The sequence below is a fragment of the Sminthopsis crassicaudata genome, chromosome 4, assembly GCF_048593235.1.
Source record: "Sminthopsis crassicaudata isolate SCR6 chromosome 4, ASM4859323v1, whole genome shotgun sequence".
NCBI lineage: Eukaryota > Metazoa > Chordata > Mammalia > Dasyuromorphia > Dasyuridae > Sminthopsis > Sminthopsis crassicaudata.
Genome location: NC_133620.1, coordinates 99,888,445 through 99,907,458, shown reverse-complemented (window position 1 = coordinate 99,907,458; position 19,014 = coordinate 99,888,445). Strand labels below are relative to the sequence as shown.

General features: G+C 44.1%; 1 protein-coding gene across 1 annotated transcript in view; it reads left to right on the top strand.

Annotated features, from left to right (window-relative positions):
* Positions 1–224: 224 nt before the first annotated feature.
* ETNK2 (ethanolamine kinase 2) overlaps positions 225–19,014 on the top strand; it is a 29,126-nt gene continuing 10,336 nt past the window's right edge. Inside the window, exons 1-5 of the mRNA XM_074308900.1 lie at positions 225–661; positions 3,604–3,863; positions 7,957–8,079; positions 12,529–12,671; positions 13,690–13,773. Of these exons, the coding sequence (XP_074165001.1) occupies positions 392–661; positions 3,604–3,863; positions 7,957–8,079; positions 12,529–12,671; positions 13,690–13,773 (880 nt within the window). The 5' untranslated portion in view covers positions 225–391. The remainder of the gene's footprint in view (positions 662–3,603; positions 3,864–7,956; positions 8,080–12,528; positions 12,672–13,689; positions 13,774–19,014) is intronic.

The window sequence follows — 19,014 nt, the reverse complement described above, 5'->3', positions numbered from 1 at the left end:
GGAGAAAGGAGGGGGAACTCACTGCTCCACCCGGAGCTCCAGGTTGCTGCTTCTGGAACCCGCTGAAAAATCAGTGAGACCATCCACCATCACGGCAGCTTTCTTCTAGCAGCGGGGGCGGGCGCTTCCCCGGCTTCCCTCCCTCTGGCCCCCGGCCCCTGGCCCCCGGCCCAAGCCTCCGGCTCGTGATGTCACAATCCCACCCGGACCGAGTGTTCCAGTCCCGGCTCCCAGTTGTCCGGCTGGGAAACAGGGGATTGCTCTGGGGGAGCTCGTTCGTGAGTCATGGACTTCTCCAGGCTCCTCCTCTACCACTCCCACTCCCTCGCTGGCCCCCCCCACAAGGGCTAGCGTTTGCTCCTCGGGCTCCGAGGGGGTGGGGCTGCTGGGAATGGCTGTTCGCCCTTCTCCTCCTCTGCCCGGCTCCCTATTTTACCTGAAGAGGCAAAGATCTTGCCCACAGTGCACATGGGGCATGGAGGAGAAGACAACGGCACAGTCCGGGGCCAGCGGGGCCAGCCGGGAGCTGCCAGGCCCCCGGAGGATATCTGCGGTCCAGTACTTCAATACTGCAGTGGACCAAAATCACATCCTTCCCGGAGCCCTCCGGCTCATCCAGGAGCTGCGCCCGCACTGGAAGCCCGAGCAAGTTAAGACCAAGGTACGCGGGCGAAGGAAGGTGCAGGCTGGGCGGTGGAGGGGCACAGAGCTCCGAGAGGGGTGGAGTGGGGGTCCCTCAATCCCTTTCTTCTGCACCCCCTCCTCAGGCCGCCCCGGGGAGGGGAAAGCAACACGTTTCTGGGGATGAGGAGGCTAGAGAGGCGACTGGGGGCTGATCCCGAGAGGAGGCGGGGATGCTGCTATGCTGCTGCGTGTGTCTCGGAGCTACTCGAGAGCTTCTCTGCAGGAGGCATGGGGTGGGAGGTGGTTGTTTTTTTTTTATTATTTTTTTAAATTTGCTTGGGAGGGCCGAGGAATACAGGGTTCGCTCCATCTTCAGGGGATGGGACTCCCCTATTTCTTTCTATCTCTCCCTCTCCCGCTTTCTCTCTCTCCCCCTCTTTCTCTCTCCTCTCTCTCTCCCTCTCTCTCTCTCTCTCCCTCTCTTTCCCCCTCCTCCTCTCTCCCTCTCTTTCCCCCTCCTTCTCTCTCCCTCTCTTTCCCCCTCCTTCTCTCTCCCTCTCTCTCTCTCTCTCACCACGCCCCCTCTTGCTTGTTTCTGCCATGCTCTGTAGGAGAGGGTTCCACTGCCTGGGGATGCCACCTTTGCTCGATCATATCTGCTGTGCCTGACATATATACCGAGTACAGAAGGCTAACTTTTTCTGGAACCCAAATTACACTCCCCAGACCCATAGTCTATCTTTTCCTGGGATTCTTGCCTTAAATTAACTGGGTACTCTCAGAAATCAGGCGTTGAGGATCCTAGTTATACCTCCCTAGGGGAGAGAAACGGCCTCCCTAAGATTAGGTTGCCTTCACCAACCTCTTGACTTGTAAGCAAAGTCATATACAAAGACATGAATGGAAGGTGAAGGGAGGAATCATCCATAGCACCCAAAAGAGCATGGGATGTCTCCCAACCAGGGAGAGCCACACAGTTTCTCCAGCTGACACATCTTTTCTCTAAGAAAAGGCATCACCTGTGTGCACATAGCCTATTCTACCTCAGGGCCTACTCATTTAGAGAACATAGTCTCCCCCAAGAGGAATGTTAAAGCCTGAGTCCCCCAGACTTGTTTATAAGAATGGCAGGACACTCTGTGCCGGTAGTTATGTTAGAACATTGACCAAGGAGTGCAAAATGAGGAGAGGAGTCAGCCGTAGCCCTCAGAAGGGGATGGTTCCTATCCAAATAGAGCCAGACTGACTCTTTAGCTGACATATCTTTTCTCCAAGAAAGGGCTTCACCTGTGTGCACACACCCCATTCCACCTCTGGGCCTACTTGTTGAGAGGTGAATGTCCAGTCTTCCCCAGAAGAATATTAAAGACCCAGTCCCTCTGACTTGTTTCATAGGATTGCAGGACACTATGTTCCAGTGGTCATATTGGAACATTGACAAGGAGTGGAAGCTGCTATGAAGGTCCAGGGTGAACTGTGGAAAGTGGCATTCCAGAGTGAGGAGAGCCTCAGTGTGTACCTGCATGTTTGATGTGTGCTAGGGAGGGTTCATTTAGAATAGGTAATGTACACATAGAAGAAAGAGTACTGATGTCAGCGTTGTTAGAAGACTTGGTTGGGTTCTTTTAGCCCTAATTCTGCCATTAATTATGTGGCCTTAGGCCAATAATGATGTTGCTGGACCTCAGTTTCCTCTGTTAAAAAAAAAAAAAAAAGTAAATTGCCTTGATCTTTTAGGTTTCTTCTAACTAAATATTCTTATTCAACAAAGTACTTCCATTTTGTACTCTTCTGTGCCTTACTTCCCCCTTTATAATCTTGGTGAAATCAGTCCCTGTGGGCCATCTGTGCAACCTTGGGAATAATTGCCTTCTTTCCACCCAAGACAACATGCAGGTGTCTCATTGATATTCTGATGACATTGCTCCCTGCCTCAGACAACCAGCTGAGTAAAGGGTAATAATAAGTATTCTAGCACTTTAAGGTTGACCCTGAGATTCCCTCCATCAACCCTGTGAGGTAGGTAGTACAAATATTATTTTCTCCATTTTGCAGATGAGAAAAAGATGACAGACTCAGATTAAGTTCATATAGCCAGTAAGTGTCAGGGCTGGGATTTGAACACAAAACTTCCAAGCCCAAGACTAGCATACTTCTAGTTCTAGCTGAGAGAGGTGCCTATGTGGAGGGGCTCCTGCTTTGCTCCCTCTGCCAGTTCTGCTCATCTTTGAGTTAGGAAGAAATTCAATTGAAGATAAGGGAGAGGAGTAAGGGGTTAACCTCTATGGGCCCCAGAAACTCTCCATCCCAAGGTCCAAGTTGTAAGGAAGAACCAAACACCACCAAAGATAAAGTGGCCTGTCTGTCATTTTTTTACAGGCTCAGCTAGAGTTTGCCTGGCACTGGGAGAAAAAGCAGAGACACACTGATTGGGTTGGAAAAAAGTGGAGAGGGTACTGGTGGGAAAGAAGTACCCAGTGGACTTTGGGCACATCTGGGAGAATTATAGTGATTAATCTCCACAAAAGTCCTACTCTGATGCCTCATCACGGTCTGAAGGTGACCTGGGGTTCTCGGAGGCAATGACAGTCGGAAACAAGCTCTGGCAAGTCCTCCTAAGCTGAGAAGGCTTCCAAGTATGGACCTTCTCCTGATCTGCGTCATTGTCTGTGCCCTGTTCTAGCTAAGCTAAGAAAGGTTCAATGAGAAAAACAAGGTTGACTAAAACATCCAAACAATTCAATAATAGCTAAGGCAGGGAAGGGATCCAACTCGTATCAATTGAAGGGAATACCTATAGCAAATCCTGGATCTTTTGGAAAATTTGAAATACCAATGTCAATGTAGACTCTTCCCATTAGCACACAACTTAATAGTGACTCCATGGAACTCTGAGTGGGGATGATGGGGCTGGGAAACCGAGCAGCCCTTCTCCTCCCATTCCCCTCAGCTCCCCTCCCCCTTTCCTTAATTGTATAGCGCTTCACTGATGGGATCACCAACAAGCTGGTGGCCTGCTTTGTGGAAGATGACATGAAGGATGCAGTGCTGGTCCGTGTGTATGGGGAGCGGACAGAGCTTCTGGTGGACCGGGAGAATGAAGTCAGGAACTTCCAGCTCCTTCGGGCCCATGGCTGTGCGCCCAAACTTTATTGTACCTTCCAAAATGGCTTGTGCTATGAGTTTCTCCCAGGCATGGCTTTGGGGCCTGAGCATATCCTTGAACCCCGACTCTTCAGGTGAGGCGGGCTCTGGAGTCCAGGGAGAGGTTGGGAACAATTTGGATTGGTGGTGGGGAACCTCTGGGTTCAGATTGCATTATTTATTGTATATTTATGATATACTTCTGTCTGGTCTTATCTTAGGCCACCTGAGTTTGAAGCCCTTCAGCCATTTTTTGGCCAGGTTTAGGGATTTGGAGGAGGGGAGAGGAGGAGGTAGAAATTGACAGAACTTTGGTTTCTTGGATAGATTTTGTTTGCATGGCAAAGGAGTTCAAGGAAAGGAAGGCTGCATCCCAACCTCCTCTTCTAGACTTCCCCATATTCCTCCAAAACCTAAAAAAATTCTCACTTGTTCAACATTTTCTTTCTGCAAATGTTTTATTGCCCATTATGTTAGGCACTATATTCAAATCTCTAGAGTGCTTAGAGTTTCTCTGCCCTCCCTTCCTCTTGCCCCCAGCCCAGGTATGTACAAAAACTGGGTCCCATTCTAGAACTGGTATATATTTCATCTGAGCTCTGTGAAGGTGATACAATTCCTCTCAAGCTGGGCTTCCCTCTGCATCCCTGGGCTTGAGGACTTTTCTCCACCTAACCCAGATACATGTACTTAATTATTTCAAGCCCAGGTATGAGCTACCTGTATAGAAAGGGGACTTGGAGATGCTCTTAAGCAAGCTACTCCATCAAGCATTGCTAAGAGGCAGTCCAATCCAGTGGTTTTGAAATCAGGATTCTAATTCTAGCTTTGAACCTTATTACTCCCACTGTGGCAAGTCCCTCCTTGCACCTTCTTGCTCCTTCTGTGGGGCTGGGCCGGGTCTTCGATTTCCTTAGTAAAATGAAGGTGTTGATCTATCTCTAAGGTTTCTACATCAGTCTCTAGATTCTAACTACTACTCCTAGATCCTATGGGTTCTGGGACAACAAAATCTATGCAATCTAAAGCACTGATCCAGGGAGCTCCTTGGGGCTTTAGGTGTGAGGGGAGATTAGGGAGGTGTGGGAATAAACCAAAGCTCCCTTTGGTTACGGACCAAATCTTCAACGCTGTTTCTCCCTAGCTTGGCCTTCTTAAAGTGGCCTCTGCACTCATGAGCAAGTCTTTCCCGGCCAACCCACTGGGTGAACGGAGAAAATATGACCGCCACAGAATCAAAGAGAACTAGGGGGTCATAGCCTGGAAATTTGCAAACCAATACAAAGAATTTCTTTAGAAAACCACCATCAGTGAAAGTTGCTTTCACCCCTTCAACCCCACTCCTACCTTAAAGCTGAGGGCTAAGAACCGGAGGGACCGAGTGGCAGATGGGAATGGGGAGCTCCGGACCCTCACTTGTGCCCCAGCCCTGCTCAGTTACCTGGGGATGGACGGGGTGGATGGTAGGAGCCTGCTCACCTGGGAGGCCTTTTCCTGAATCCCTCCCAACCCTGTATCAGGAACTCCAACGCTGCAGAAATCTACCACTCCCACCCCCACCTGGGAAGACAATTGCTGTCAGTCATCCCAGATGGGAGAGATTACAGTTGTCAGAGAAGCTGGGGAAGGGATTTAGATTAGGCAGCAGGAAGAACTTTCTTCTCTGAGACACAGAACATCCTCTCGGGATGGGCAGGCCGGTTCTAGTCAGGGCCAGTTCTGTCTCCTCCTTCCAGGATCTTTCCCTAGAGCCACCTGCCTGGATTGGGGTGGATCCACCTGTCCAGAGGCAGGAAAAGAGGTAGAATGACCCCCAAGAAGCCCCCAGCACCTGGGGAGACCTGGTTCTCTGTCTGCCCAGGCTTCCCAGCTCCAAAAATGCTGAGTGTAGATGTCACACTCATTGCTATTCCAGACAAGAGCTTTATTGATATTCAAGGAAACACTCTGGTGTAGAATCTTCCTCTGGGAAGGGAGATGGGGAAGAGCTGTGTTTTCAGGTCTGTTCCTCCGGCCTGTGGGAGTGGAGTCCTGGCCCAGCTTCTCTCCTCCCACCCCCAGGCGGCCTCCTCAACCTCTGAAGCTGGCCTTGATCTCTCCAGCCCTCCACGGCCACTCTTCCCGCCCCCACCTTTTCCACTGTACACAAGGAGAGATGGGTGGGGGAGGGGGCCCCGCAGAGCTGGAGGCCCCCCCTCGGAATGCCCAGGGCGGCCCCTTTGCCTCTGGAGGGCGCTGGCAGTCCTGCCTCTTCCTGGAGGCTGCCACAGAGGGGGAGAGGGAGGGGTCGGGGGAGGGGGGGGCAAGAGAACAACATGGCAACAAGGTTTCAAACAGCAAATGCCTTTGTTGTGTTCAGCCCGTGATTATTATCCGAGCAACAGGCAAAGGCAGAGTGACAGAATGTTGAAGGCTTGAGGGGTGGGGGGAGTGAAGTGATAGAGGAGGATGGGCCCCGGAGCTGCAGGGAGAGCACGGTGGTACCCAAAGGGATCCCAGTGGTCTGGCAGGGCCCCGACAAGCCTCCGGCTCTTCCCAGCTCAGTTTTCCCCTCTTCCACGCAGCCCCTTCCCTCCCAGGACCTTGGACCGAATCCCAAATATAGCTCGCAATAAGAACATGGGCTTGTGTGTCCTTGGCGCCCTGATGCCAACATCAACTCCCTCTGGCCGAAGAGAGGCTGAGTTGGGCCTACCTCCCTGCCTTGGCCAGCTTGATAAGAGGCGGGCACTTCCTGCCGGGTATCCCTCCCTTGGAACCAAGCATCCTGCCCGTGGCCGAAGAGGCTGGGCAGGAGGAATGCTCCCTCTGTGCCAAACCCCCTCTCCAGCCCCCTACTCACCCCCACCAGCGCCCATTCTATTCTCACGGGAGGCTAGACAGTCGTCATCCTAATATTTCACATTTATGGAATGCCCACAAAGTGCTGCTCACACTTACACACACATAATCTTACAAATGTTCTCTGTCGGATTCTCACAGCAAGCCCACGAGTGAGTAAATGTGACTGTCGTTATCAGGTATAAATGAGGAACTGGGACTCAGACCCAGTCTCTTGCCTCCCCCTCTAGTGCTCACGCTGTACCATGCAGTCCCATTATATCTGTGTCCTGACCACATGGGCAGTGCCCACCAATGACACATCACTATGTTACAGATGAGTTGGAAACTGAGAAAGGAGGGAGATAGAGTGACAAAAGAGGCGCCAGCTATTAAGTGTGGGATTTGGAACTTGGATGCAGGTCTTCTGATCCCCAAGTCCTTTTACTATACCATGGTAATAATAATAATAACAAAAATAGCTTCTTATGTGCCAGGAGCGATGGCTAAGTTTTACCAATATTCTCTCATTTGATTTTCACAACAAGCCTGAGAGGTAGATACTATGCCTTTTTACAAATGAGGACACAGAGGCAGATAGAGAATAAGTGACTATACAGGGAGTATTTGAGACTGAATTTGAACTCTGGTCTTCCTGACTCTATCCACTGCATTATCTAACTTGTTGCCTCTGGGCAAGTAAGTCATTCAGCCTTGCTGAAATTTTCTCATATGCAAAACGGCATTAATGATTAAAACACCAACCTCCCCGGGTTGTTTTGAGAAACAAATTTTATATACCTTAAGATAACCTATAAGTAATATAAGCTCCTTTTCATGAGTCTAAATCCATTGGTTTTCTGGTACACCATCCTGGATGCCATGAATCCATGGGAAGTGGTGGGGATGGATAGTTACAGGGTGAAAGATTGAGTAGAAAAGGATTTCTGAAAAGGGGAAAAAATGATTGCTACAAAGTCCTGGGCCCACCACCACCTGGTATTAGAGCTGGAAAGGGCCTTAGAGATTATTTAATCCAAACCTTTCATTTTAGAACTGCCAAAATTAAGGCCTTCAGAGGACATTCAAGTTGCCATTACATCATACAGCTAAAGAATTCTTCCTCTTTCCTGATTCTATCTTTGGAAAAGGAATGGAAACCTCAAAAACCTGAAGATTTCATTTTATTTTTCTTTTAAAAGTTCAGGGCCTTCCTGCCCCAAATAGTAAGGGGGTGGTCCTTCCTAACCCCTTTCCCTTTCTAGCTCAGGAGATAAGGGAGGTAGGATGGGGAGATGTGGCATGGGAATATCAGGGCATAAGTGACCCTTGTATGGTGGTGACCCTTGTATTTATGCTTTACCACAGGCTGATTGCCCGGGAAATGGCGAAAATCCACGCCATCCATGCCAATGGCTGCCTGCCTAAACCTGGCCTGTGGCCCAAGATGTACAGCTATTTCACTCTTGTCAAGAATTCTTTCAACCCCAGGTAAAGAAACATGCTGTGGTCAGGAATCCCTGTCCTATCATACCCACACTAGGTCTGGCTTAGACTCCTCACCTTGGGAGGAAGTTAGAGTCTAAAACTCAAGAGAAAGGCATTCCAGAACCTTAAATTCAGAGCTGACAGGGATCTGACAACCAGAGAGATTAAATGATTTATTTGCCTCAGGTCCAAGAGGTAGATAGTAAAGCCTCAGTGCACTCTCCTTCCCTGCTATTTTCCATGCCTCTCCTTTGAATTCAGAGACAGTTTGCTTATCTTTTGCTGGTGTGAGCTGATTGGAGAGACCAAGTTCGTGTCAGGCTTTTGATTGATTGGCAGCTTAATTTTTTTTTTTTTTAAATTTCTAAAACACTTTTCTTTTCTAAGGTCTTTCACTCCTGAATGGTGAAATGCCATCTGGCCTCATGCCTTTTGAAAGAGAAAGTCAGGAAAGGGGTCTTTTATTTTACCCAAGAGGAAAGAGAGGTGGTCAAGAGAATTTTATTGTTAAGGAACTTGTTCAATGTTACGCACACTGAGTCAGTAATTGAATCCAGATCTCCTAGTGGGCGAAAACCTCCACTGTTTACCTTGATAAGGTCCTATGGCATCTATAACCTATATCAGATTGCTTGTTGTCTTGGGGAGGGGGAAGATAAGGGAGGGAAAGAGAAAAAAAATTGGAACTCAAAATCTTACAAAAATGAATGTTAAATTTTTTAATTTAAAAAATAAAAAAATGAATGTTAAAAGAATGAGAAAGACCTAATAAATTTTGTTCTTATGAAAAAAAAATATTTTATCACAATAGAGTGAGGATGAGGCAGGCTTGGTATCCTGCAAGCAGCAAGTCTGTTACTTTTCCTTTAGAATTTGTCTACCTGTACATCTCCAGGCTTTAGAGCCTATCCCAGACAGATGACTAATTCTCTTCTCCTTTCCCCTCTGGAGAAGGAACTGGCACCACCCATCTGTCATATCCTACCCTTTCACTAGGGTCCTTCAGCTTTTTAAATCCTTCACTGATTTTTCTAATCCATAATCCTGAGGCTCCTACTAATCCCCCCAAACCTGTTCTCTTCATAACTACCTCCTCACCACATGCTGAGAAAAAATAAAAGGCCTCTCTTTTCCTCCCAGAAAACAGCCCCCTTCTTTGTCTCTTCCCACATTTACATAGTTAAGGCTTACAAAGCACTCTCCCTACAACAGCCGAATGAATTGGGTAACATGATTATCTCCATTTTACAGATGAGGAAATAGAGGGCCAAAAAGATAAGATAGCTTGATAGACCATGATCACACAGCTTGCAGATGATGGAGACTGGATTCTGAACCAGTCCTCTCAAGTTAATCTAACCAGCTCTTCCCCCACCCCCCACTGTACTCTATTACCTCTCATAGATAGCTCCCTGTCCAGTCACTGTGACTTGAGGCTCTTTGACCCAAAGGGACAAGGGGAAGGGGGAGAAAGGATTATGCAAGTTGAAGAATCATTTCTTCCTACTGTGACTTTCTCCTAGTCTCCAACCAAGAGATCATCCACTTAATTATTAACAAGCATTTATTTAGGGACAGTTAGAGTTGGGTGGCCTTGACATGTCACTGTTGGAAAAATTCTAACCTCTCTCTCTCTTCTCTTGTCCTTGTATGTCTCCTATTTCAAATGCCTTTCATTCTGCTAGTGGGGCACTGAGAAAGCCCTTCCCCTCCCCAATGACCAGAAAATAATAATAATAGTAGTAGCAAATGATCAAAATAGTGCTTAAATATTTGCAAAGAGCTTTTATTCTTAGAACCATAGAATATCAATATTGCAACAGAACTTGGAGATTATTTATTCCATTCTTTTAAGCCTCCCCCTGAAATTTTAGAATGTTATCCAGAGAGGTTAAAATAAAGGAAAATAAAAAGCTTGAATTTTATTTTGGATGGAGTGAAGAACCCTTTCAACAGGAGAGTTACCTGATCAAAGTAGTGATGTAGGAAGACTAATTTGACCTTAGTGTGTAGGACACATTGGAAGAAATGAGAAAATGGAGGCAGGAAAACTAGCCAAGAAGCTATTCAATAATTCAGAAGAGAACAGGTATGAAAGGTCTGAATTTAGCTCAACTTAACAAAATTAATCAAGTTTCTTCTATGATTAAGGCATTGAGCAGGATGCCCTATGGGATACAGAGATAGAAAATCTTAAAAAGTTAGTGAGAGGAGGGGTACAAATACACAAAGAACTCTGACACAGGTTGGGGATCAAGACAAGGACAAAGGGGAGGGCCGGGTATCAGGTAGTGGAATTGAGCTAGAGAGGTGACAATATTATGAGCAGGAAGGGACTGATTTGAGAAACATCTCAGAGATAGAATAAATACAGTATAGCTACTAGCTGATGGGGGTGGGAAGGGTAAAGGGAAGGTGATTTGACTTGAATGTTGAACCATGGTGTCTGGGAAGAAGAGTGATTCTCCTAAAAACTTAGAATTCAGGGGGAGGCTCCAGCTTGGGAAGGTAGGGAAGTTTAGCTTCTTGATTGGAAGATACCTTTACTTAGCTTTCCTAGGTTCCAGGATAATGACAGTTCTCACCACCTTGATGTACTCCTTGGGATATCTCCAGTTCTGAAGAGCTTTTTTATCACTTTTGTAGCTTTTCTCTCTCCTTTTTTGATCTTCTTAGTCCTATCCCTGGCTGCAAGAGTAATACTTTTCTCTCAGTGGTGATGGATACTAAAGTTGCCAAACCTACAACTCTCAAATAGATTCAAGAAGGTCTAGATGGAAGATGGTAGGCACTTGAGCCAGTGCTTCTAAATGTTCACCAGAGAAGAGACAGGGCCAGCTCCTTCAGAGCTTCAATTCCTCCTTCAGTCTTCCTTCCAATGAGTATAAGAGTGAGAATCAATGTTATGTGTATTGGTTTGGGTAGGTATAGACCCTGTAATCCCAAAGGCCTTTGATAATGAGCCTATTGTTCTATGTTTTAGAAACTGACTGAGGTTCATGGGGGTTGGAATTGGGGTGAGGTGGGGAGGCAAAGAGCAATAATGACTGATATCCTTGGATATTTGGTCCAGTGGCTTGCCCTCCTGGGGATGTGCCATCCTCAAGAGGTCATTGAATATTGAAGGGAGTCCAGAACATCAAGTCTCTAGATCCTCCCTCCCTTTCCTCTTTTGCTCAATTACCTTGGAAGAAAAAACACAAAACAGATCCACAAATCAAAGAAAGACCAAGTTTAGTCACACTCACCCAAGCCTCCTCCCCTTTACTGATTGGTTCACTATGAACTTTACTGGGACTGGGCCAAATATTTGGTTTTACACTGTACACAAACCAATGTGCTTTTCTAAGAGACAGAGTCCAAACCATTCACACCATTTAAACCCAACCCAATCTCGAAATGATCTTAGGCAAACAAGAAAGAACTATTTAGATTATTCTGAAATGGACCCACCACATCAATCAGACCTAAGGGAACTTAACTGACATCGGTTCTTGTATCCCAAGAAGTGTTCAGGGATGGTTGTTTGGATCTCTCATTTTAAAATAGGCAAGTTGGATTAAATAACATCTAGGGTCCCTTTCAACTCTACCATGATTGAATATTCAACGCATTCAATTCAATTTAACAAACATTTACTAATGACCTATCAGGAAGGTACTGTGATAGGCATTGGAGAGAAAAAGGATAAAAGATGATCGTTTTTGTCCTCAAGAAGCTTATATTCTCCTGGAAGGAATATGGCAAATATTCCAGAAAAATATATATGATACAACAAAAGAGAAATCCAAATGCCCTGGAAAAATTTGAGGTGAAAGAAAACACTTTTACCTGGGAAGAAGATGGAAGGCTTCCTGGAGGAGTTGACATCTAAACTGAACCATTGAGAAAGAGAGAGAGAGAAAAGATTCTCTCCCCTCATGACTGATCCAACATGGAGCAGCGTGGTTTTTGTTTTCTTCTGTTTTGCACTGCTGGAAGATGGTTATAATTTTAACTAGGCTACCCCTGTCTGAGATATTTCTTCTTAGTGTTTTGAGAAATCCTTTTTCTTTTCCACCTTGTCACTATAGTTATTCTGTTCTTGGTTGGGTTTTGAAGGCTTGACCTTTCATTCCTAATTATTTTTCCAGCAGATCTCCCTGTCCTCCTTCACATAATGTAATATCTTAGATGTGTAGAACCCTTTATGATACTTAGAATATTTTCATATTTATTGATCTTCATAATAAATTTGTGAAGTAGGCAGGGGAGGTATTATTACTCCCATTTTACAGATCAGGAAACTGAGCCCAGAAAAGTGAAATGACCAGCCCAAAGACATATGACTAGTGACTGGTAGGGATGGGATTAGATTTCAGGTCTCTTGGGACTTAGTTTAGTGCTATTTCTATCCATTACACTACTTTCCTAATCCTCCCTCACACCTGACCTCACATCCTATTGAATCAGCCTTTCCCAGAGCATACCCAGTGTGGAAGTCCTCGAACAGGAAATGGCCTGGTTGAAGGAGCACCTTTCCCAGCTGGATTCTCCCATAGTGTTTTGCCATAATGACCTGCTTTGCAAGAACATCATCTATAATGAAAAGAAAGGTGGGCGCATCTCTGTCCTGTTGTTTTTGGAGTGGGAGGGAATTATTGAAAGGAGGAAAAAGTGGCTTGGTAGCAAGAATATTAGGGAAGGTTCTACCACAGAAGTAAAAGCGAGAGCTCTCAGCCAGGTGCCTAGGCCATGGTAAGCAACGCATCCTGTCTCTGTCTCCTTCCATTCCATGTCTTGACACATTCTCTTCCACTCCATTTAAAGGAAAATGACACATTCTCTTCCTCTCCTCTTCTCCCTCTTGTTCCTTTTCTCTACCCCCTATCATCCTTCTCCCTACCCCTTTTTTCTCCTTCCCCTTTTCCCATTCTCCTTTTTTTCCTATCCCCTCTCCCTCCTTCAGCCTCTTAGTTCACAAAGGATCCTAATACAGGTTGGACTAGATATCTCCTGAGGTTCTTTTTGATTCTAAAATGTTCTAATTTTGAAGTCATCTTATCTATTCCCCTGCCTCCAAGCATATGCTTCAAGACCTCCAGAGTAAAAAAATCCCCCACTTTTCTAATATAAATCCCATCCCTGTAAGGACGGAGATTATTTCTAATCTTAGTCATGTCAAGTGCTTTTTTAAAGTGTGAAATGTTAGGGAGAATCATAGAATCATAAATCTAAGACTGGATGGAACATCAGAAGCAATCAAATCCAACTCTTTCCTTTTATAGGTAAGAAAGCCAAGGCACAGGAAAGTCAACATTTGCCCAAAGTCACATTAGTAGTAAGCATCAGTCAGGATTTGAATCCAGGTCTCTGACTCTGGATCTTTTCAGTGTGGAGGAAAGGACTTCTGGATCTAGAGAGAAAGGGAGAAATGGAGCCTTTATTAGAGGAACAATGGAAGGGGAGCCAGAGGACAGGGCAAGAATCAGTATGTAAAGACTATGTCCCCCTACCTCTCCCCAGGCTAGGGCCCAGGGTATGTAGTAACATCTATTCAGAGCATTTTTTTTTAAAAGATCTCCCTGCTCCTTCCTGATCCTTATCACTTCTCCCACGTTTCCCTTATTGCAGGTCATGTCAGATTCATAGACTATGAATATGCTGGCTACAATTACCAGGCCTTTGACATTGGCAACCACTTCAATGAGTTTGCAGGTAAGTGAGCAATCATCCATTAGAGAGTCTGTCAGAACCAGGACTAAGGATAGGTAAGAAAGACAACTGCCTAGGATATAGTACTCTGTGTGTGTGTGTGTGTGTGTGTGTGTGTGTGTGTGTAGGTAGGTGTAGGTGCAGGTGCAACAAGGAATACTTTTTCAGTATTATTTTGTAGACATTGTATTCCATAAAATGTATCTCTGTGGAATTTAGAGCTTTTATTTTGCTATGTATTAAGGTACATTGTTACAGTGAAAGTTAAAAGCTTCCTGCAAACAATCTCACAGGAAGGGACTGAGATGCAAAAATATCTTGATCCAGAGCTGTTGGCCCCATCATTTACTCCATGTCCAAAGCCCTCTCTCTATGCAGACCCCAACAATACACATTTAGAGTCTTGACCTCACTTCCCTCCTCACTTTGATGAGAGAAGCTCAATTCCTATTTTCAGAGAGCTACCAGTATAATGGGGAACACCAGACACTCACCCAGGACACAGATATAATAAAGATGTGATCATCCCAGGGGGCAGATAAAGTGAAATGAAGATGTAGGTCAAGGGAGTTAAGTAAATTGATGAATTGGAAGGTCAGGACATTTGAAGTAACATCATTGTGTATAGGGAAGTCTGCAAATAGGAGGGCAAGAATTAAAGTAGAAAGGAAGACTATGAATCAAGTATTTGCTTTTTTTTTTTTTTTTTTTTAGCATTCTCTCTCCCTCCAGTCCCTACCCCATCCATTGAGAAGACAAATTCTTTTGATAAGCAGTATACATTTTACACTCTCTTATGACTGATAAACTTCCTCTACCTCCCTGTGCAAGAAAAGATTCTAGTTACCTTTCATCCTTATCCACTTTAGCCCTGTCTCTCCACTATTTGTTCCTTTAAACCTTCACTAACAGATTGCTAATAAATTCTAATTAGATCTCTTTGTGTCTTTACAACTATTGGTAGCCATGATCACTGACAGCAGACGCCCCACTAAACCTCTCCAGTTCTAGGTACCATCACATCCACAGTGGGCTAAGAGGAAGAGGCGGCAACAAATTCCTTGTTACTACTCCAAATCCCCTGGCCACCATTCTTCAGCATCTTCTCTTTCTTTAAGGTTCATTCCATTTGTCTTTATCACTCTATATTCAGTTAATTTCCTGGCTCATTCTCTCTCCGATCAATCAATAAGCTTTTATTAAGCACTCACTATTCCAGCATTAGACCCTAGAGATACAAAGTTTCTCTGCTCTCAAGAAACTTGCATTCCATCAGGAGAGACCGCGCACACACACACACACACACACACAAACCACATACCTTTTATTCTCAAGGACATAAGTACTTGACTACTTTTTTCTACTCTAATTTTTACCCTCATATTTAGAGATTTCTCTATATATATTGATGTTACTTCAAATACCCTGACATTACAATTCATAAATTTACTTAGCCCTTGACCTACATCTTCATTTCACTTCCTCTGCCCCCCTTCCCCCCGCCATGATCACACCTTGGATCTCACCATTGCCCCAAACTATCTTACTTGCATGATGGCATACATTGAAATTTCTCTTGCTGATTGTAATCTCCTATCCTCTTATCCCTCCTTCTGTTTAATTTCTCCTAAATCTAACCTTCACCCTCATTTGGACTCCTAATCCCTCCACTCTCCTTCTTCCCCCAAACTTCCATCCATCAGTTCTTTTCACAGTCTTGATCTAAATTGACCAGTTCAATTCATTATCCTTTACTTTTGACTCCTTCCTCCGACTCTTAGCAGGTTCATCCTATAAGCAATCACATCTTGACAAATATACCATTTCTTCTCTGTTCCCTCTCAGCAAAAGACCTCACTACCTCTTTTACCAAAAAAATTGAGGACATCTGCCATAAACTGCAGCTTATCCCCTACTTGACCTGTATGTTATGTCCCATTCTATGCTCCTTTGCCTCACTCATTGAAGGAGATGTCCTTTCTGTTTTCTAAAACCAAGTCCTTTACTCATACTGTCAGTGCCATCTTTTCTCTCCTATTTGCTCCAGGATCTTCTATCTTTTCAATCATCTCATTTTTACCTCGTCAATCTCTCCTAAAGAACTATCTCTTTCCTTGCCAGCCACACGCATGCCCAGGTCCAACCCATCCCCCTCAAATAAATTCCCCCCTGACATTGGATCCTCCAGTTTCTGCTTCAAGATTCTCAATGATGGGAAACCCACTCCCTCTGAAGACAATCTATTCTCATTTTTGGACAACTCTGTTGGGAGTTTTTTTTCCTGACATCAAACCTAAATGTGCCCCTTTCAAACTTTCTTTGCTCCTGATTCTGACTTCTAGAATCACACAGAGCAAGCTTAATCCTTCTTTCACATGACAGTCTTTCAAATATTCAAAAACTGACATATGCCTTTTTACCTCCACTGTACCCCCTCCCCACAAAGTCTTCCCTTCTTCAGATGAAACATCCTCAGTTCTTTTGACCAATCTACAAATGATATGAATTCAAGATCTTTCATCATCTTTGTTCCTCTATCCAGGAACTGGAAAATTGATTAGTTTATCAATGACTGTCTTAAGCTGAAATACCCAAAATTAAATATAATAAGGGTAGAAAAAAGGAATAAAATTTACATAGTGCCTACTATGTGCCAGGTACAGTGCTAGCATTCTTTTTTGACAAATGTCTCATTTGATCTTTATGACAACTTGTGAGAAAGGCTCTATTATTCTCTCTACTTTACAGTTGAGACAACTGAGCTAGAGGTTTAGTGACTTGTTTAGGTTAACACACAGCTTTTAAGTGTTTAAGGTTGCATTTGAATCCAGGACTTTCTGATTCCAGACCTAGAGCTCTACCCACTGGTGCCACCAACTTCCCCTTATAATAAGTCAGATGTGATCTAACATATGGAAGATACAGGAGGGGGGCAGCCAGGTGGCACAGTGGATAGAGCACCAGCCCTGAATTCAGGGGGACCCGAGTTCAAATCTGGTCTCAGACACTTAACACTTCCTAGCTGTGTGACCCTGGGCAAGTCACTTAACCCCAGCCTCAGAAAAAGGGGGAAAAAAAAAGAAAAAGGAAGATACAGGAGGACTATTACTTCCCAATTCCTGAAAGCTATGCTTCTTCTAATATCGCCCAAGATAACATTAGTTGCCCCCACCTTCCATATTATACTATAGACTCATTGAACTTGAAATCCACCAGATCCCCATATATTAAAAAACAAAAACAAAAACTATTCCTTCTCTATCCTTAGGAAGTTGATTTTTGAACCCCAATATAAGTTTTTACCTGTATTCCTATTGATTCCCATTTTGTGAGATTCTATAATCTATCCTATTCAGATCTTTTGAATCTGACTATCATCCAGTATTAACTATCCCTTCTGGCTTTTTGTCATTTACAAAGGAGTATATCATCTGTGTCATTTACCAAGTTAAATTAAAATAGTGCAGGATCAAGCACAAATTCCTGGCTCACACTATTATGAGTTGCCTGCTAAGCTGACTTGTTCAGTCATTTTCAGTCATGTCTAAATCTTTGTGACCCAATTTTAAGTTTTGTTGGCAAAGATCCTTAAGTGGTTTGTCATTACCTTTTCCTGCTCATTTTATAGATGAGGTAAATGGAGTTAAGTGACTTGCCCAGCATCACATAGCTAGTAAGTGTCTGAGGCTGGATTTGAACTTGGGTCATCTTTTCCATAAGAATAATATGAGATACTTTATCAGATGCTCTTCTAAAATTTAAGTAAATTCTAGCTTCAACATTCCCTAATCCAACAGTTTATTAGCCCTGTGAGAAAAAAGAAAAGAAAAGGAGATCAATCAACAATATTAAGTGCCTACTATGTACTGGTCATTATGCTAAGTACTAGATCAGCTTGATATGACCTGTTCTCTCAGAATCCTTGCCAGCACTGTATAATCACTGCTTCCTTTTCTAGACATTCAGTTACCATTTCTTTTAATGATCCTTTCTACAAAGTCTCTGGAAATCAAAGCCATGTCATTAGCCAGAAGTTGGCCTACTCCTTTTTTGTTTTCCACCATTTTTTATTACTGACTCAGCCACCACACCCACTACCGTTTTTAGTACCTGAGGATAGAGTTCACTTGGGCAGGACAGCTAGAATTACTTATCTCAATATCAACTGTTAACTATGGTTTTTTTTTTTTTACCCCCCCTTGGCCTAAAGCTCATCCTTTTTTTGCCTTGTTGACTCTTATTGACTCATCAGCTCCAAGCATCTTTTTCCTTTCATTCTCTTTTCCTCAAAATAGTTTTTTTTTTTTTAACTTTCTTTTTTATAATCTTCCATTCACTCTAAGCTTTAGGACTTCTGGCACTATTTTTTGGAATCATGCCATGGTCCTGATACTTATCCTCTCTAGCTTACAGTGCATCTCTCCCCCTTTTTATTTAAAAAACTCTTAGAATCATCTCTATTGGTTGCCTCCATTTCCTCCCCTTCTTCTCACCCCAGGAAGCTTAGATGGTCCAGTGAATGAAATGCTGGGCCTAGACTCAGGAAGACCCAAGTTCAGATTTTGCCTCAGATATTTGAGTGTCATTTATCCTTTGTCTACCTCCGTTTCTTTAGCTAAAAAAAAAAATGGAGATTAAAGTACCCACCCATCAAATGAGGATCATTTGATTTTATATTTATAAAGTTCTTAGTACAATGCCTGGCACACAAGAGGCAGTTAATTAAGGTTTCTTTCCTCCTTCCTTCCTTCTCTTCCTTTCTTTTACTCTTTCCTTTCATTTCTGCCTTTTCTCCTTTTCCTTTCCCTATTCCTTTCTCTCCCTCATTAAAAAAAAAAAAAAAAAAAAAAAAGTCTCAATTATAGCCCTTCTGCTTCCTGACCTCTTGATACTATTGACTATCTTCTCCTCCTTCTGTCTTGGACATTCTTCCTTCCTGGTTCCCCCCTACCTTTCTGAATTATTCTCAATATCTTTTGCTGAATCATTATCAACTTTGAATTCCCAAGTGTAGTTCGATTCTGAAGTTCCTTTTCTTTAAAGATTTAGGTTTTCTGTGTATGGGGTTTTCCGGGAGGACTAGCCCCTCTGATGTGGGGGCTTGCTGAATCCTTTTCAGGACTGCTTATCCACTTTTGGTGTCCATCTTCACTCAATTCTAACCTGTGACTTTTCAAAGTTACAGCATGTAAAACTTTCTCAAAAGATGGGCTAACCGAGGTAATCCATTGGTGAGTTTAGAGG